Source organism: Orycteropus afer, unplaced genomic scaffold (assembly GCF_000298275.1).
Source record: "Orycteropus afer afer isolate SDZICR_OR568_19922 unplaced genomic scaffold, OryAfe1.0 scaffold00297, whole genome shotgun sequence".
NCBI classification, from domain to species: Eukaryota; Metazoa; Chordata; class Mammalia; order Tubulidentata; family Orycteropodidae; genus Orycteropus; species Orycteropus afer.
The window spans coordinates 2,965,136-2,981,940 of NW_006921884.1; the positions used below are offsets into that span (position 1 = coordinate 2,965,136).

At 38.0% G+C, this 16,805-nt stretch overlaps 1 protein-coding gene across 1 annotated transcript in view; it reads right to left on the bottom strand.

Moving 5' to 3' along the window:
* Positions 1 to 16,805, bottom strand: part of LRBA (LPS responsive beige-like anchor protein) — a 1,065,192-nt gene that overhangs the window by 764,806 nt on the left and 283,581 nt on the right. Inside the window, 2 exon segments of the mRNA XM_042782393.1 lie at positions 10,510 to 10,957; positions 15,552 to 15,711. Of these exon segments, the coding sequence (XP_042638327.1) occupies positions 10,510 to 10,957; positions 15,552 to 15,711 (608 nt within the window).

Sequence of the window (16,805 nt, forward strand, 5' to 3'; positions counted from 1 at the left end):
AAGAGGGATATATTCAAGATTATATTTTGGCTCTCTTGGACTTGTTTTAATTGTCTTTAACTTCAAGTTGAACTTGCATATGAGCAGTTGATGATCTGTTCCACAATCAGCTCCTGGCCTGGTTATGCCTAAAGATATTGAGCTTTTCCACCACCTGTTGCCACAGATGTAGTCAATCTGATTCCTGTGTGTTCCACCTGGTGAAGTCTATGTGTAGAGCTGCCGTTTGTGTTGTTGAAAAAAGGTGTTTGCAATGAACAAGTCGTTGGTCTTGCAAAAGTCTACCATGTGATTTCCAGCATTATTTCTGTCACCAAGGCCAAATTTTCCAACTACCGGTGATTCTTCTTTGTTTCCAACTTTTGCATTCCAGTCACCAGTGATAATTAACACATCCTAATTGCATGTTCGGTCAATTTCAGACTGCAGAAGTTAATAAAATTCTTCAATTTCCTCATCTTTGGCTTTGGTGGTTGGGGCATAAATTTGAATAGCAGTCATATTAACGGGTCTTCCTTGTACGTGTATGAATATTATCCTATTACTGACAGCACTGTACTTCAGGACAGAACTTGAAGCATCCTTTGTGATAATGAATGCCACATCATTCCTCTTCAAATTGTCATTCCCGGCATAGTAGATCATATGGTTGTCTGATTCAAAATGGCCAAAACCAGTCCATTTCAGCTCACTATCGCCAAGGATATCAATCTTTATGTGTTCCATTTCATTTTTGACAACTTCCAATTTTCCTAGATTCACACTTCGTACATTCCATGTTCTGATGATTAATGGATATCTGCAGCTGTTTCTTACCAATTTGAGTGGTGCCACATCAGCAAATGGAGATCTCGAAAGCTTTACCTTATCCATATGAGTAAGGCTGGGTTTACTCAGATGATGCAACTCTTTCCCAGTCCTATTTTGAGAGCCTTCTAACCTAACCAGACTATTCATAAAGTTGCGCTTAATGTACCAAACAGTGTTTCTTTGCTATTCTTAAGGTTTTCCCTGGCCAATTCCTTGAGAAGTGGACGGCCTCTTCCTTCTTCCTAGTCTGTCTCAGTCTGTAAGCTGGGCTGATACCTCTGCACCATGTGCATCCTGCTGGGTTTGAAACACCACTGGCTCAGCCTCAAAACTCACATCAACACATCACCCCGGTAGGACAAACTGAGACAAGTTTATCTACTATTGGAAACCTCTCGTACCACCCTTACCTGGGTCCCCGTGGCTGACTCCTCCTTTGTCCCGGTGCCAAGGCCTTTTAATCCCCTTTTTCCCACTCTCCCGCCCTGCTGCTTTGGGTGTGCTGAGTTCCCTCTCCTCACCTGGATCCCTGCAGCTGACTGCTCCTCTGTCCAGGTTCCTGGCATTTAATCTCCTTTCTCCTACTCTCCTGTCCTGCTGGTTTGGGCATGCCTACGTTCCCTTTCCTCACCTGGATCCCTGTGGCTGACCGCTCCTCTGTCTGGGTTCCTGGCTTTTAATCACCTTTCTTCCACTCACCCATCCAGAACCATTAGAGAGATGCAAATCAAAATAGCAGTGAGCTATCATCTCATCCCAGCAATAACAGCAAAGTTGAACAAGACAGAAAAGAACAAATACTAGTGAGCATGTGGAGATATTGGAACTCTCACACACTGCTTGTGGGACTGTAAAATGGTACAACCACTGTGGAAAATGGTCTAGTGCTTCCTTAAAAATTTGGAAATAGAAAGTGCATTTGATCCAGCAAGCCTAGTACTAGATATATATCCTAAAGAAGTGAGAGCCAAGACACAAATAGATAAATGCACATCCATGTTCATCACAGCACTACTATTCATAATAATGAAGAGATGGATACAACTTAAGTGCTCATTATGGATAAGCAAACAAACTATGGTACATACACGCAGTGGAATACCATGAAACATTAAAGAATAATGAAGAATCTATGAAACACCTCATAATGTGGATGAACTTGTAGGACTTTATGCTGAGCACAGTAACTCAGTAACAGAAGAACCAATATTGTATGAGTGCACTATTATAAAAAGTCAAAGAAATATTTACACAAGGAAAGATGGTTACCAGGTATGGGAGGAGAAGTAACAAAAAATTATTAATGAGGTAAGACATACATACCAACTTGGGGGAAGGGAAAGGCAATATTACAAAAACTGGGTAACCAGGAAAATATGACTAAGAAAATGGAAGACACAGAGAGGTACACAAGAGTTACAGACAACAAAGGTAAACACCAATACTGCATTAGCCAAGATGATCAAGTATAAGCAGGCAAATGGAACTAGGCCTATGACCAAATATAAGTCTGGCAGGCACTATTTCTACCTAAATATTTGTATATGCTATTAAAATGGCCATATACTAGTAGAGCTAATAGGGGGCAAAGTTATAAAAAGTTCTAAACCATAACCACTTTGAGGGAGTGAGTCACTAGCCATGCAGGCTTAGGACCACAGTCGCAGGCAATATCAAAGTCTATTGGCATAACATAGTCCCTAAACACATTGTTCTACATCTTACTTTGTTGAGTAGAGACGGTCTTAAAAGCTTGTAAGTGGCTATCTAAGGTGCAACTACTGATCACTCCTTACCTGGAACAAGGAAAAGTGAAGAAAATAAAATACCCATGGAAACAATTACTCGAAGAGATTAATGCACCATATGAATCTCAGTTTCTAAAATTCCTAATCCAGAAGTACTAGATGGCACCTAGCTACTACTGCCAACCACCCTGAAAGGATTTCGTTAGGAGATGCTGGATAGCATGGGAGAAAAATGTGGAACAAAACTCCTAATAATAAAAAAAGAGCACACTTACTGGTAATAACAATGCAACGCACTCTCATCAAGTTGGATCCAACTCACAGAGACCCCACCATGGGTTTCCAAGGCAGTATCACTACGGAAGTAGATTGCCCAACCTTCCTTCCGAGTAGTGGCTGGTGGGTTTGAACCACCAGCCTTCTGGTTAGCAGTCAAATGCCTTAGGCACTACACCACCAGAGCTCCTAGAGACTGGTAAAATGCTCAAGTCTATGACTCTTGGGAGCGCTGGTGGCGCAGTGCATAAGACACTTGACTGCTAACCAGAAGTCTGGAGGTTCAAACCCACCAGCCACTCCTCAGACGGAAGGTTGGGCAATCTACTTCCGTAGTCACACTGCCTCGGAAACCCAAGGAGGAGTTGCTATGAGTTGGGGCCGACTCAACAGCACATAACAACAACAATAACAACATGGCCCTTAGTCACCCTTCAAGCCTGGAACTGAGCTCACTCCCATGGCTCAACTTGCAAACAAACAACAGATAGACCTAGAGGTAAACAGTAAGACCAGTGGGGTAGCACTTAGAATAATCAACCATATGAGATCAGAAAGGCAGCACTTGTCCAGGGATAAAGGTCAGAAGTCAGGAATGGATAGGCAAGGACAAAAGAAAACAGTAAGTAACACAGAGAAAGAATAGGAAGAGTGTCGTTACACTGTGAGAAACACAATGAAGATCACAAAATATGTATGAACTGCTAAATGGAAAATCAATTTTCTCTGTAAACTTTCATCCAAATGACAACAAAAAGTAAAAAAGATTATATAGGAGAAAAATGCACAGGTATAAAAACTAGATGTGAAAATATGAAATAATCAAAGTCAAACATCTTGTATATTATTCAAACACTGATATTTATGAGAGCCCAATTTTCAATTAAAGTGTAATACTTTATACCAAAATAGTAACTAAAAGACCTTGTTAGGCATAACTTAAAGGCATTTTTTTTAATTGAAGTTAGTCCCATAAACATGCAAAAATCCAGTTAATGAGGTAAAGAGGACAGCTGATATATAATGCACTCCCACAGCAGTGCTTACTTTTAATTACTTGGTGTTAACCATAAGCCTAAAGTCTTCAACATTCAATTTATTTAATCACATCTTTTGTTGACAATATTGTAACTGCATGCAGCAAGTATTCCCTTAACAGCTTTAAAGTATTCAGTTTCTAAATAAAGTTAGTTAGATATTTGATCCCAATAAATGTATTCAAAAGTGGAAATTATGTAATTCTGATACTTTCAGAATACACTTTCTGTTGCTATTTCAGAGAGAGATAACACAAAGCCAAAGAGGTTGGTTTCACTTCAGTGCCTATCATGTGAGGGCAAACACTGTTGCCAATTAAATCAAGTTCTCTTGGGCTAGGCATGGCTTATTCAATGTATTTGGAGGTAGCTGGTGTCACATCATTATAAGGGTGACTGCCAATGTTAACTATACACTAAAAAATAGAAGCAACAGCCACCTGAGCCCCCAATTCAAAACAGTGTGCTTAAATCATGGCAGCTTATATCAGATGAAGATTATTGACTTTAGAAGGAGTAGATATGACCTCTGTGTGTGCTGAACGCATTTGAGAGGAGAGTTATTTAACATGGAGGAGGAAAAAAAATACAAAATGTAAATTGTATATTTCCTACTCTAGGCAGAAATTTCTAAACCTATTGTTTAAGAAAATCCCTAGCTATCTATTCCCTAGCAACTTATTTTTGGGACACAGTTAAGGGCGTAGAGAAGAAGAAATGTAATCAATTTACATTCACATTTGTTCACAAAACAAAGAACCAGCAAAACCCAGTTTACACATACAATAGGTGAGTAGTGGTAGGAGTAATAGAAAATAATAGATAATATTTAGAAAAGAGATATTGCTCTTGCTATAATTAACATTTATTATAGATACACATACCTTATGACCAACCAATTCCATTTCTAGATATTACCCAGGAAAACTGGTATCTACAAAAAGACTTGTACAATAATGTTCACAGAGGCTTAATTTATGACAGCCAAAAACTAGAAATAGCACAGATGTCTTCAAACAGGAAAACTGTTAAGCCAATGGAGTGGTACGCTTATGAAAGAGAGTATCACTGAACAATGAAAAGAAACAAATGATAAACACAAAAACCTGGATGAATCTCAATTACACTGAGAGGAAACTGTTTAATTAAAAAAAAAAAAAAAGTGGTTCCTTTTCACTAAACCCTAGAACAGGCAAAACTAATCTACAATTGGGGGTGGGGAGGGAGAGAACAAATAACCATCTCTAGAAGTCAGAGCTCTGGTGGCTTAGTGCCTAAGGCATTTGACTGCTGATCTGAAGGCTAGCGGTTCAAAGCCCCCTGCCACGCCTCAGAAGGAAGGTTGGGCAATCTACTTCTGTAGTGATACTGCCTCGGAAACCCAAGGAGGGGTCACTATAAGTTGGGTCGAGTCCACGGCACATAACAACAACGTGTATATAGTAGATAATAGAGAAATAAGGAATCTTGGTGGTGCAGTAGTTAAACACTCGCTTGTTAACCAAAAAGTTGGTAGTTTAAACCTACCAGGCGCTATGTGAATAAAAAGATGAAGCAGTCTGTTGCCATGAAGATTACAGTCTTGGAAACCCCATGAGGCAGTTTTACTCTGCCCTACAGGATTGCTAAGAAGCTCTGGTAGCGTAGTGCCTAAGGCACTTGACTGCTAACCAGAAGGCTGGCAGTTCTAACCCACCAGCCACTCCTCAGAAGGAAGGTGGGGCAATCTACTTCCGTAGTGATACTGCCTTGGCAACCCAGGAGGGGTCACTATGAGTCGGGTCCGACGTGACCACACATAACAACAACAACAACATGGGATTATTATGAGTTAGAAATGACTAGATGGCAAGAGGTTTAGTTTTCGTTTTGCAAAATAAAATTAAACAACTTCCAAATCCACTGATAAATTCAAGTAAATTCTGAGGAATTCACATAACACTGTTCAGCTACAGGCCACATCACAAAAAAGAAAATCCAAAGTCATAATGCTGCAATTAAAAGGACATTAAGCAATCAGCAGATTTGGGGATATTTTCAATCCCTTTATCAATTTTTTCCATTATTACAAAGTTAAGAGTATAAAAGACATTTTAAAATATTCACCAGAGCGGAACTTTAATCTATCATATTTATCCTGTTGACTATAAATGTAAATCTAAAGTAATAAACATATGCTGTGTGTTTAAAAAAAATAATATAGAAATTTAAATTTACCCACTACAGATAAGCCTGATCATGCAAGGACTGAGCATTTACACATACACCTTTATAAAATACTTTGGAAAACAAAAAGAAAATGCAGCGTACATTCGATAAAACACTAAGAGCCTATATGCCAGGAGAGTGCTAGGGATATTTCTGACATATTTCTCAGGTTACCCTTCAAATCTGTATTTAGGAACGAAATTAAAATCCCTTTTAACATTTAAGAAACAAATATCTGAATTTTTAACATCTGGTATAAATTTTAACAGAACTACTTTGAATTTTTTAGTATAGAAAGTTTGGAAGACAGATAACCAGTTATGCAAGCTAGTTTTCCAAATTATAGATGTAGAAAAGATAGAAGCTGTCAGGGATTTCATTTTACTTGGATCCACAATCAACACCCATGGAAGCAGCAGTCAAGAATTTAGATGTTGTATTGCACTGGGCAAATCTGCTGCAAAAGACCTCTTTAAAGTTTTAAGTAAAGATATGTCTCAGAAGACTAAGGTGGGCCTAACCCAAGCCATGGTATCTTCTATTGCCTCATCCGCATAAGAAAGCTGGACAATGAATAGGGAAGACCAAAGGGTTGATCCCTTTGAACTGTGATGTTGGTGAAAAATACTGAAAATACCATGGACTACCAGAAGAACCAACAAATCTGTTCTGGAAAAAGTACAGCCGGAATGCTCCTTGGAAGCAAGAATGGCCAGACTTCACCTACTCTGCTGGCGTAGGGCTTAAGGCATTTGACTGCTAACCAGAAGGCTGGTGGTTCAAACCCACCAGCCACTCCTTGGAAGGAAGGTTGGGCAATCTACTTCCGTAGATCCCAAGGAGGGATCGCTATGAGTCGGATCCAACTCGACAGCAGTTAGTTAGTTAGTACTTTGGTCATATTGTCAGAAGGGACCAATCCCTGAAGAAGGATATCATGCTTAATAAAGTAAAGGGTCAGTGAAAAAGGGAAAGACCCTCAACGAGATGGAATGACACAGTGGCTGCAAAGATGCACTCAAGCATACTAGGGACTGTAAGGATGACACAGACCAGGCAGTCTTTCATTCTGTTGTACACAAGGTCACTAGGAGTCGGAGCCAACCCGATGGCACCTAATGAGAACAATATTAAAGAAATAACATTGTACTTTTTTTCCTTTACCCAAAAAAAAAACCCACTACCAATGAGCTGGGGTCGGGGGGAGGGGGAGAGAGACTGATAGCAAACCCACAGGACAGAGTGTAACTGTCCATAGGGTTTTCATGGTTGTAAATCTTTAGGGAAGCAGACAGCCCTATCTCTCTCCCGCAGAGCTGTTGGTAACACTGGCCTTTTGGTTAGCAGCTGAATGCTTTAATCCCTAAACCACCAAAGCACTTAATGTTTGTGAGGCACTGTACCAAGGATATATATGAGTTATTTCATTTAATATTTACAAAACCCAAGGTAGTTGTTACATATGTTGTTATCCCTATTTTATACATGAGAAAAAAGAAGTAAATTTCCTAAGGACCCACAGCTAGCAAGTGAAAATATTGTTGATCTCCACCACTACCACCACCACCCCTCCACCACAACTAGGGAGTCTTTTTAAAAGTTTCTTTTTACTTATTAATAATAGATAAATATCAACAGTCTTCCAAATGACTAAGACTCAAGAGATTCTATTTTAGAATTATATCAGTTTCAAATAGATTGATCACAAGTCTTGACATAAATGCTATTTTATTTAATGTAAAAACAGTTCACAAAAGGAGAAAGAAAATTGTAAGTCTAGCGTTTACTCCCTAAGGATCTAGTTGAAAAGCCAGGCCAGCCCTTGAACTTTATCAAGATAAATCCCTGGCATTCTCTAATCAGCAGAGAGGATCTTCAAATTAGATAAGACTAAGAATTTTGGCATGGGAATGAACACAAACACCTTGCTGTTTACAAAGGCCCACAACCTGGCAGCAGCTCAGCAAGGTTTCACTCATGTAGCTGTTACTCTAAACTTTCCAGCTATAGCTGCAAAGTTGATAATTCTTAAGATATGAGGAGAGTTGTGATTTCTGACACAGCATTCCTGAGATAAACACATGATCTGAGGGATGTTTTGAAATTTTCAAAGATATTCCATTGGTCTATGGCTACATGAAAATAGTTTTTCAAAAGGTGTCTCTTGCTTAAAAAAAAAACGGAAGAGGGGAGGGAGAAACTCACAGACCAGTATGCTTACCATCAAACAGTATGTCAAATGTATACCAGACAACTAAGTTCACAGAATATCCTGAAAAATGCTGTCACTAAAATTCTCTTTTTCTTTCCACTTCTATAAATCCCTTATTATATATTACCCTAGCATGGATTCCTAAATAAGGTAATAAACTACTCAAAGTATTAGTAAGGCATAGATTTTAACTTCTACATTAATTAAAAAGAAATAAATGTCAAGTAATATTAAAATCTGGTCATTTATAAGGAAATAATTTTCTTCAACTATATTAACAAAATATACTAAATTTAAAAATCTATCCAAAAGGAAAAAACTCACTGCCGTCTAGTCAACTGCAACTCACAGCAACCCCTCCTCGGGTTTCTGAATTTTTTTTCTGACTACTCAACATAGTATTAATATAAATTCAAAGTATAAAAATTGCGACTCTAAAAAGAAATAATAATAACTAATCACTCACAACTCTTCCCATGCTCAGAAGTAAACTGTGCCCATTGAGATTTTTAAAAGGTGGATCATCAAGCCGTTCTTCTGAGGTGCCTCTGAGCAGATTCAAAGCTGCAATCTTTCAGTTAGAGGTTTTGTACCACCCAGGGACTCCACTCAAAAATAGCAATTTTATTAACAACTTATGATAAATACTTTTTGAGATATGTATGAACATACCTATCTTTATAAAACAGGAAAATAAATTCCAAACTATTTTGTAAACTGCTTTTTTCACTTAAGAATATATCTTCAATATCATTTCACATCAATACATATTGTTCTCCTCTTTTTTTCTATGTATTGTCTGTTGTTGTTGTTACGTGCCATCAAGTCGGACCCCACTCATAGCAACCCCTCCTTGGGTTTCCGAGGCAGTATCACCACAGAAGTAGATTGCCCAACCTTCCAGGTGTTTATTTTATGTATAGAAAATAACACATGTAATCAATGTTTCATAAACCATCAATTAAAAATAAACCAATTTTTTACTACTACAAAACAAAATTGCTGTGAAAAGCTACAAACCACAGCTGTCAAGGAATAGGCCTAGGATTAAACCTTAGGTACCCTTTTTAGGCCTTAAACTTTGTTGTTGTTTGCCGTCGAGTCGGACCCGACTCATAGCGACCCCTCCTTGGGGTCCGAGGCAGTATCACTACAGAAGTAGATTGCCCAGTCTTCCTTCCGAGGAGTGGCTGGTGGGTTTGAACCGCCAGCCTTCTGGTTAGCAGTCAAGTGCCTTAGGCACTGCTCTACCAGAGCTCCTCAGGCCTTAAACTTACTAGGCCTTAAACTTACTAGGCCTTAAACTGCTTACTTAATTTATGTGTGCCTCAGTTTCCTCATCTCTAAAGCAGGCATTTAGCATAATATGTCACAGAATAGAAGCTCAATATGCATTACCTCAGTTATGAAATTTCTCTTAAAAGATGTCTAAAAATTATAAGGTAGTAATGTATCAGTGGCGATTTCTTTATCAATGAGTGTGCTATGTATAATTACATAGAAAATGCACAATGAACTATTCAGAGGTGATGGAACATTATGTGTCAGCAATTTTCTTCCAAATGGCTTAAGAAAAGTAAGTTGTAACTTTTCTGTAACTTAAGAGTTTACTTTCAAATAAAAATACTATTTGTTAAAAAAAAGAATATGTTTAAGAATTCTAATATATGTCTTAGCAGAATTCCAGAATGCTTAACAATATACAACAAAAATTTTCAGATAAAGTAGCAGAACATTTTTTAGTGCAGCAGAACCAACACAGTGAGGAATCTGTAGTCAGATTTCTCAAGCTCTCAGAGCTCAGAACATCATCTTCAATTTCTGAATCTGTTAGAATCCACAGATTTCCAGTTTTTCTAAAAAAGACTGACATAATGCTGGCAGCTAGCAAGTCAAGGACAGCCATTTGTAAGTACAGAATATTTCTAACATTATAACCATAGAAAACAGTATTTAACATATAACTTGCAAATTTAAAATCAGAATTCTTGTTTTTAATCATCTCAATGATATGCTGATAAAGGAAAATTTGAAACTGTATACAGAGAAAACAAAACAAAAAAATCCTTGTTACTTTTAAAACTAGATCAAAACATCCCTTGCTGACACTGAAGTTACAAAATTTAGCTGAGTTAAAATGAATTCCTGTTTAACTTTAAAGCTTTATAATTAAGAAACTATTTATAAATACATCAACAGGAAAGAGTGTTCACGGTACCTGTCAAAAGATCTGAACTGCACGGGTTGTTCAACAGACAGATCACCAAGAGCTCCAAGACAGGCTGGTGGCAGAAGGGCAGGATCCACTGTGACTCCATCTGCTGGTATGTTAACTAAGCTTCGGAGAATGTCCTTCACATTGACATTTTTTGAAACTGGAACTGATGATGCAGCCCTGTTATTCAACTCATTCTCTCCATCATTTTTGGTTTCCTGAGATTTATTGACTTCTAAAGAAAGAGTGCATAGCACCTCACTGACTGCATCAGGCCCTGCACTGACACTTGGAGGTGCTGTATGAAGAGATACATCCGCATTGCTTCCTACTCCAGTAGCTGTTTCTTCCCCAATGCCTGAGTCTCTCCTTCGTGTAGATGCTATGCTTTCTGATTCTTCTACTGATGCCAGAGTTACAGGGCTGAATGTTGCTGGTGTATTTTCTACATCTTACCCATAAAGAGAAGAAAAGAAAGAATTAAAATATTTAGAAGCAATTTTTAAAGTAAATTCAGTTCTAGTTGTTTCCTTATTCCATTATTTCAAATTATGAAATATATGGAATGTTCAAAAAGCAATACCAAATCCAATAATCTATAAAATGTCCTGAGTAACTACGCCTATAACTAAAATAGACAAATAAAATTTAGAATAAGAAAAGTACAACTAATACTATATAAAGACCCAAATACACTCCATGGTAGTTAAAGAAGTTGTCAACTTGGCTGGGCTTGGTTGAGTGGCTGGGCAGCTAGATGTAGTTATTCCCCATGGCGAGATTGGCAATCAATTCCATGGTGGAATCTCCTGGAGCAGCTGAGTAGCTGCTTTAGCGATATGGGCTGCTTCCAGTATATAAGGAAAGCCTCTAACTTTCTGGCACGTTTGAACCCTCCAACTAGCCAAGTCATCATTCAGCAGCCTGCCATGCACTGCCAACCATGGGGCTTTTAATGGACTTGAATCAATGGCCTGCCATATGGTTTGGTAATATAGGGACTATGCCTTTTAACTTGTGGACCATGGGTTTGTCAGCCGCAGCAGCCAGCAGCTGCCTGAGTAAAGAGAAGCCTCTAGCTTCAGTGGGCCACGAGCAAGAGGCAGAGCTGAAGCCCAAGGCTGAGGGGCTTTCACTCAGCCCCTAGAGCCTGGCAACTGGAACTCAGACTTCTAACCTCCAAAATTGCAAGAGAATAAACTCCTGTTTGTTAAAGCCATCCCTTTGTGGTATTACTGTTAGAGCAGCACTAGGTAATCAAAACACACTCCATATATACAATCAATCACTCCTCTGCTTTATCAATGAGTAATCATTTTAAAAATATAGACTAAAAAATTTTTTTAAAAAGTTCCTGATTTGATAAACATCTAGGCAAGTAATAAGGATCAATTTGTATATAATGAGCAAACACTCACTGCCAAGTTCTCTATTTCTCTCAATGGAAGCAAGTCATTAATATTTTTCCAAAGTACCCCACTTCCATATCATTTGCCCTAATTACTCATCATCTCACATACAGACAATTACAATATCCTCGACTATCTTTTTATATTACAGTAAGTCTATTCCAGATCTGAAAGATTTTGATGGAGCACTCACTGTCTACAACAGAAAATAACAACTTTTTTGTAATCCAACAAAGATAAGATGTTGACAGGAAAAAACAATACTCTCAGGAATGGAATAAAGATTACAGGCTGAGAAAAAGATAAGACTTGTTGTTCCTTCCCTTCCCAATCAAGATGGTCTACTATACTTTGAATGAAGTTTTAATAGGAATCAAATTTATCAAATTATGATAAATTTATACAATATATGAGGATGAAATTAATTGTTGATAAACATTGATTTTATAATTCTTATTGATAATAAAATACCACAGAAAATCCTCCAAAGTAATCACATCAGCAGGTGGTACTACAATGTTGATAGTCCCTGGCCTACAGATAAAAGCTCAAAATCCTTAGGATAAAGTACAACAAAGATCTTCAGTAATATCAACCTACTAGAATATAAACATCATCAGGGCAGGGAATCTGTCTTCTTTGCCACTACATCTCCAGCATGTACAATGATGCCTGACAAGTTGTAGGTAATCAATAAGTATTTATTAAATGATTATTCTCCAACACTATCTCTTGTAACTCATGCCATCACACACCAGCAATACCAAATTACCTGTAATTTGCTGAACCCCATATGATGTTTCAAGCTTCTGTGCCTCATTACACTGCCATTTCTCTGGGTAATAATCCCAAAACCTATACCTCAAACATGGCTTCCTCCTATCCAGTTCAAACAGGAGCATTCCCTTTTCTCTTTGTTTTGCTTCATTTTCTCCTAATAGGCTTTAGCCCCACAACTGCAATGAAAATGTTCTCACAAAAGTCCCCGAATACCTCCATCCTGAAAAATCCATCTCATCCTTACAGCATCTGACATAACACCAACAGTTGATTATTACTTTCAACTTGATAATACTTTCTTCCTTAGCTTCCAGGACCCATACTCTTCGTTCTTCTCCTATCACCACACTAGTTGCTCCTTCTTAACATTCTTGAATTGGAGTGATTTAGGGCTCAGTTCTTGGTCCTCTTATCTTCTCTAACAACATTTACTCCCTTAATAACGGTATTCACCATCAAAGTTTTAAAACGATTATGCAAACAAAAAAAAACCCAAAGTTCAGACTTTTATATTCACCTACCTATTCCAAACTTCTCTTCTATGTCTATAACGCATCATACAAGCAACATGTCTAAAACCAAGTTTTTTTCAATCACACGTGTTTTATTTCTCACAAATAAACTAATTTTCTTATCTCTCCCAGAAAACGTTTCCCTTTAATCTCCCGCATTGCTATAGATAAAAACCTTGTAAAGATCTCTCACTACCTTCTCCCTTTTACATAACCCACACCTAATAGGAACTCTGGTAGCATAGTGTCTAAGGCACTTGACTGCTAACCAGAAGGCTGGCAGTTCAAACCCACCAGCCACTCCTCCTAAGGAAGATGGGGCAATCTACTTCGGTAGTGATACTGCCTCGGAAACCAAGGAGGGGTCACTATGAGTCAGGTCTGACTCAACGGTACATAACAACAACGTTTAACAATCCTATTGTCTGTACCTTCAAAACATATCTAGAATCTGCCTGCTTATGAAAATCTTAAAGCCTACCTACCACTCTAGGACCACTATAACCTCTTGCCTAAACAACCCATTGCTCTCAAGTCAATTCTGACTTATAGTAACCCTAGAGGAAAGAGCAGAACTGCCCCATGGAGTTTCCAAGGCTGTAATCTTTATGGAAGCACACTGCCAAATCTTTCTCCCAGCACAGCTGGTAGGTTCAAACCACCAACCTTCTGATTAGCAGCCAAGTGCTTGACCACTGCACTGCCAGGGTCCCTAACCTCTTGCCTACCTTATTACAATTGTCTGCTAATTGGTAGGAGCTCTGGTAGCATAAAGCACTTGACTGCTAACCAGAAGGCTGGCGGTTCAAACCCACCAGCCACTCCTCGGAAGGAAGGTTGGGCAATCCTACTTCTGTAGTGATACTGCCTCGGAAACCCAAGGAGGGGTCGCTATGAGTCGGGGTCGACTCGACGGCACATAGCAACAACAACTAACAACCTAACTGGTAGTGGTAGACAGTTAACTTTAATCTATTATTAAATCTCTATTGAACCATGCATCCTGTTACTCACTCCATTACAAAATCCTTCAGTCTAGGCTAGGCTTGACTTACTTTAACCAATAGAATGTGGAAGTAGTATAATGCCAGTTCTGCGGCCAAGCTTTAAGAAGGGCTGGTAGTTTTTGTACTTTGGAATCCCAGAGCTGCTCATAAAAAATCTGGCTACCTTGCTGGACAGACACATAAAGACACCATATGGAGAGAGAGAGAGTCTCAGAATTAATGAAGCAAAACTGAGAAATCTAGCTGACAACAATTATCAAGGCCCCAGACATACAGATCCAAATGAACCATCCAGTCAGCCCTTCCTACTGAAGCCATCCTAGCAGAGGTAATAGACACGTGAGTAAAAAAGCCACCTCAGACTTTTCCAGTCTAGCAAACATCATCTGGAGAAGAGATGACTCATCCCCACTGCACCCTGTTCAAATCAAATGTAACTCACAGAATTATGAAAAGGAGTAAAGTGATTGTGGTTTTAAGCAACTAAGTTTCCAGGTAGTTTGTTACACAGCAGTAGCTAATCAAAACATGGATTTTCCTTCTCCTGTCATTTCAGTTGTCAACAGAGAATCCAGGGTGCTATTTTTAAAATACAAGTTAGAGGACATGCCCATACTCAAGACCCTCCAATGGATCCCCATTTCCCTTAGAGTAAAATCCATAGCCTATTTCTCCCGGTCATTCCTAATAGTTTCACCCTCTTCTGTTTTTAGTACTTAAACACGTTCTAAAATATTATACATTTAATATATTTATCACTATTTTCTGTATTTTCCCATTAAAGTAAACTCCATGACTACAGAAACAAATGTACCCAAGTACCTAGTAGGTGGTGAATAAATATTTATTAAATAAACAAATCTCCTCCTTTGGGTGGCAGTTACTTCTGTAAGTATAACTAAAATAGCTACTTCAATAATTCTAATGGCTCCTTTCCTAACTATATTTTTCTAACTGGCAGCTACTTCTAAAACTGTAATTATAACAGTTACTTGTTAACAAGTCTGTCTCTCCTAAGGGAATGTAAGTTACTTACTTTTCACAGTAAATGGTTCAATAAACAAACAATGTTATCTCTTTTTATGTAAAGATTAACATTTTCTTATTTATATTTCATGTAGAGACTTAATTTAAACAATACAAACTATTTCTCAATTGCAATTAATTGCATGATATTTTAAAAAATAAATAAAATACTTAGTCATGAATAAAAATAAATGTAGATTCTCATCTCATACATAAATAATATAAACTCCAGAATCAACATTTTTACTATCATGTATAGCTAACATTTTACCTGCACCTTGGATGGCAAGGAATAAAACATGGAAACTTACCAGGGAGTGATATAGTCCCACTTTCACTGCCAGTTTCTTTAAATGACTGGCCACGTCTTTCATTTTGGGGTTCCAGAATGTCTCTATACTTCGAAACCATAAGAACAGAGATAAAGTACACAACCGCCAATGCTAAGAATTGAGCTTGTTTGCTATCCTCCTGAGAAAAAGTAAAAGGAGTTGATTACTCCACTACTACACAGTATGTTTTAAATTTTATGTTACATTATGGTATCTAAATACAATAGAAGTTTGCATACTCTTCAATATACACACAATATAAAAATAAATTTACCTGAGAAAGTATTAAACATACATTCTTAGGGAAAATGTCTTTAAAATGAGAAGTTTTATACTTGCATGACATGGAAAGAGAAAGACTGGCTCATTAAAAATAATCATATAAGTATGTGAATTTGAAAAAATATATCCCAATTTATTTTATAAATATAATATTTATTATCATTATATGTATATATCTGATTATTTCTACTTCTAATCATATAAATTATAATATGTAAAAATTACAGTAAGTTTTCCTATAAGACCAACATCCAAGAGAAAAAAAAGTGAGACAATCAGATACAAAACAAGATGACAAAGGAGAGTATTTTTTGTAAAGAATCTATTAATTCATGTGAACTTTTTTTTTTTTTTAATTGTGCTTTCGGTGCAAATTTACAGAGCAGAGTTTGTTTTCCATTCAACATTTCATGTACATTTGGTTTTACTCCCCAATAGCCATCCCCAACCCTAACCCACTCTCTCCCCTTGCTGCCCAGTAACCACCGCCCCCATAGTTATGCACTCCCGTGTGTCCTACATTTCCTTCATGAAAACGTTGCCCCTCTGGAGTACTGTGCTCGGTTGCTCCAAGGCATGCATATCCATAGAGTATGCGGGTGCATCATCTTGGGCTGAGTGGTCTGCATGTACGTCTTATTTACTAAAGAGTATTTTAAATAGTACAGACAATCAACTACCTAGGATTGAATAGGTTCTTCTAGAAAGAACAAGATGAAGCATACTGACCTCTAGAAACTCTTAAGGTTTCATCCTAGTCCTACAGTTCACCACCTATATATCTGTATAGCAATGGTCTATGCAAAAATCAGTATTTGTTGTTGTTGTTGTTATGTGCCATCGAGTCGGCCCCGACTCATAGCGACCCCTCCTTGGGCTTCCGAGGCAGTATCACTACAGAAGTAGGATTGCCCAACCTTCCTTCAGAGGAGTGGCTGGTGGGTTTGAACC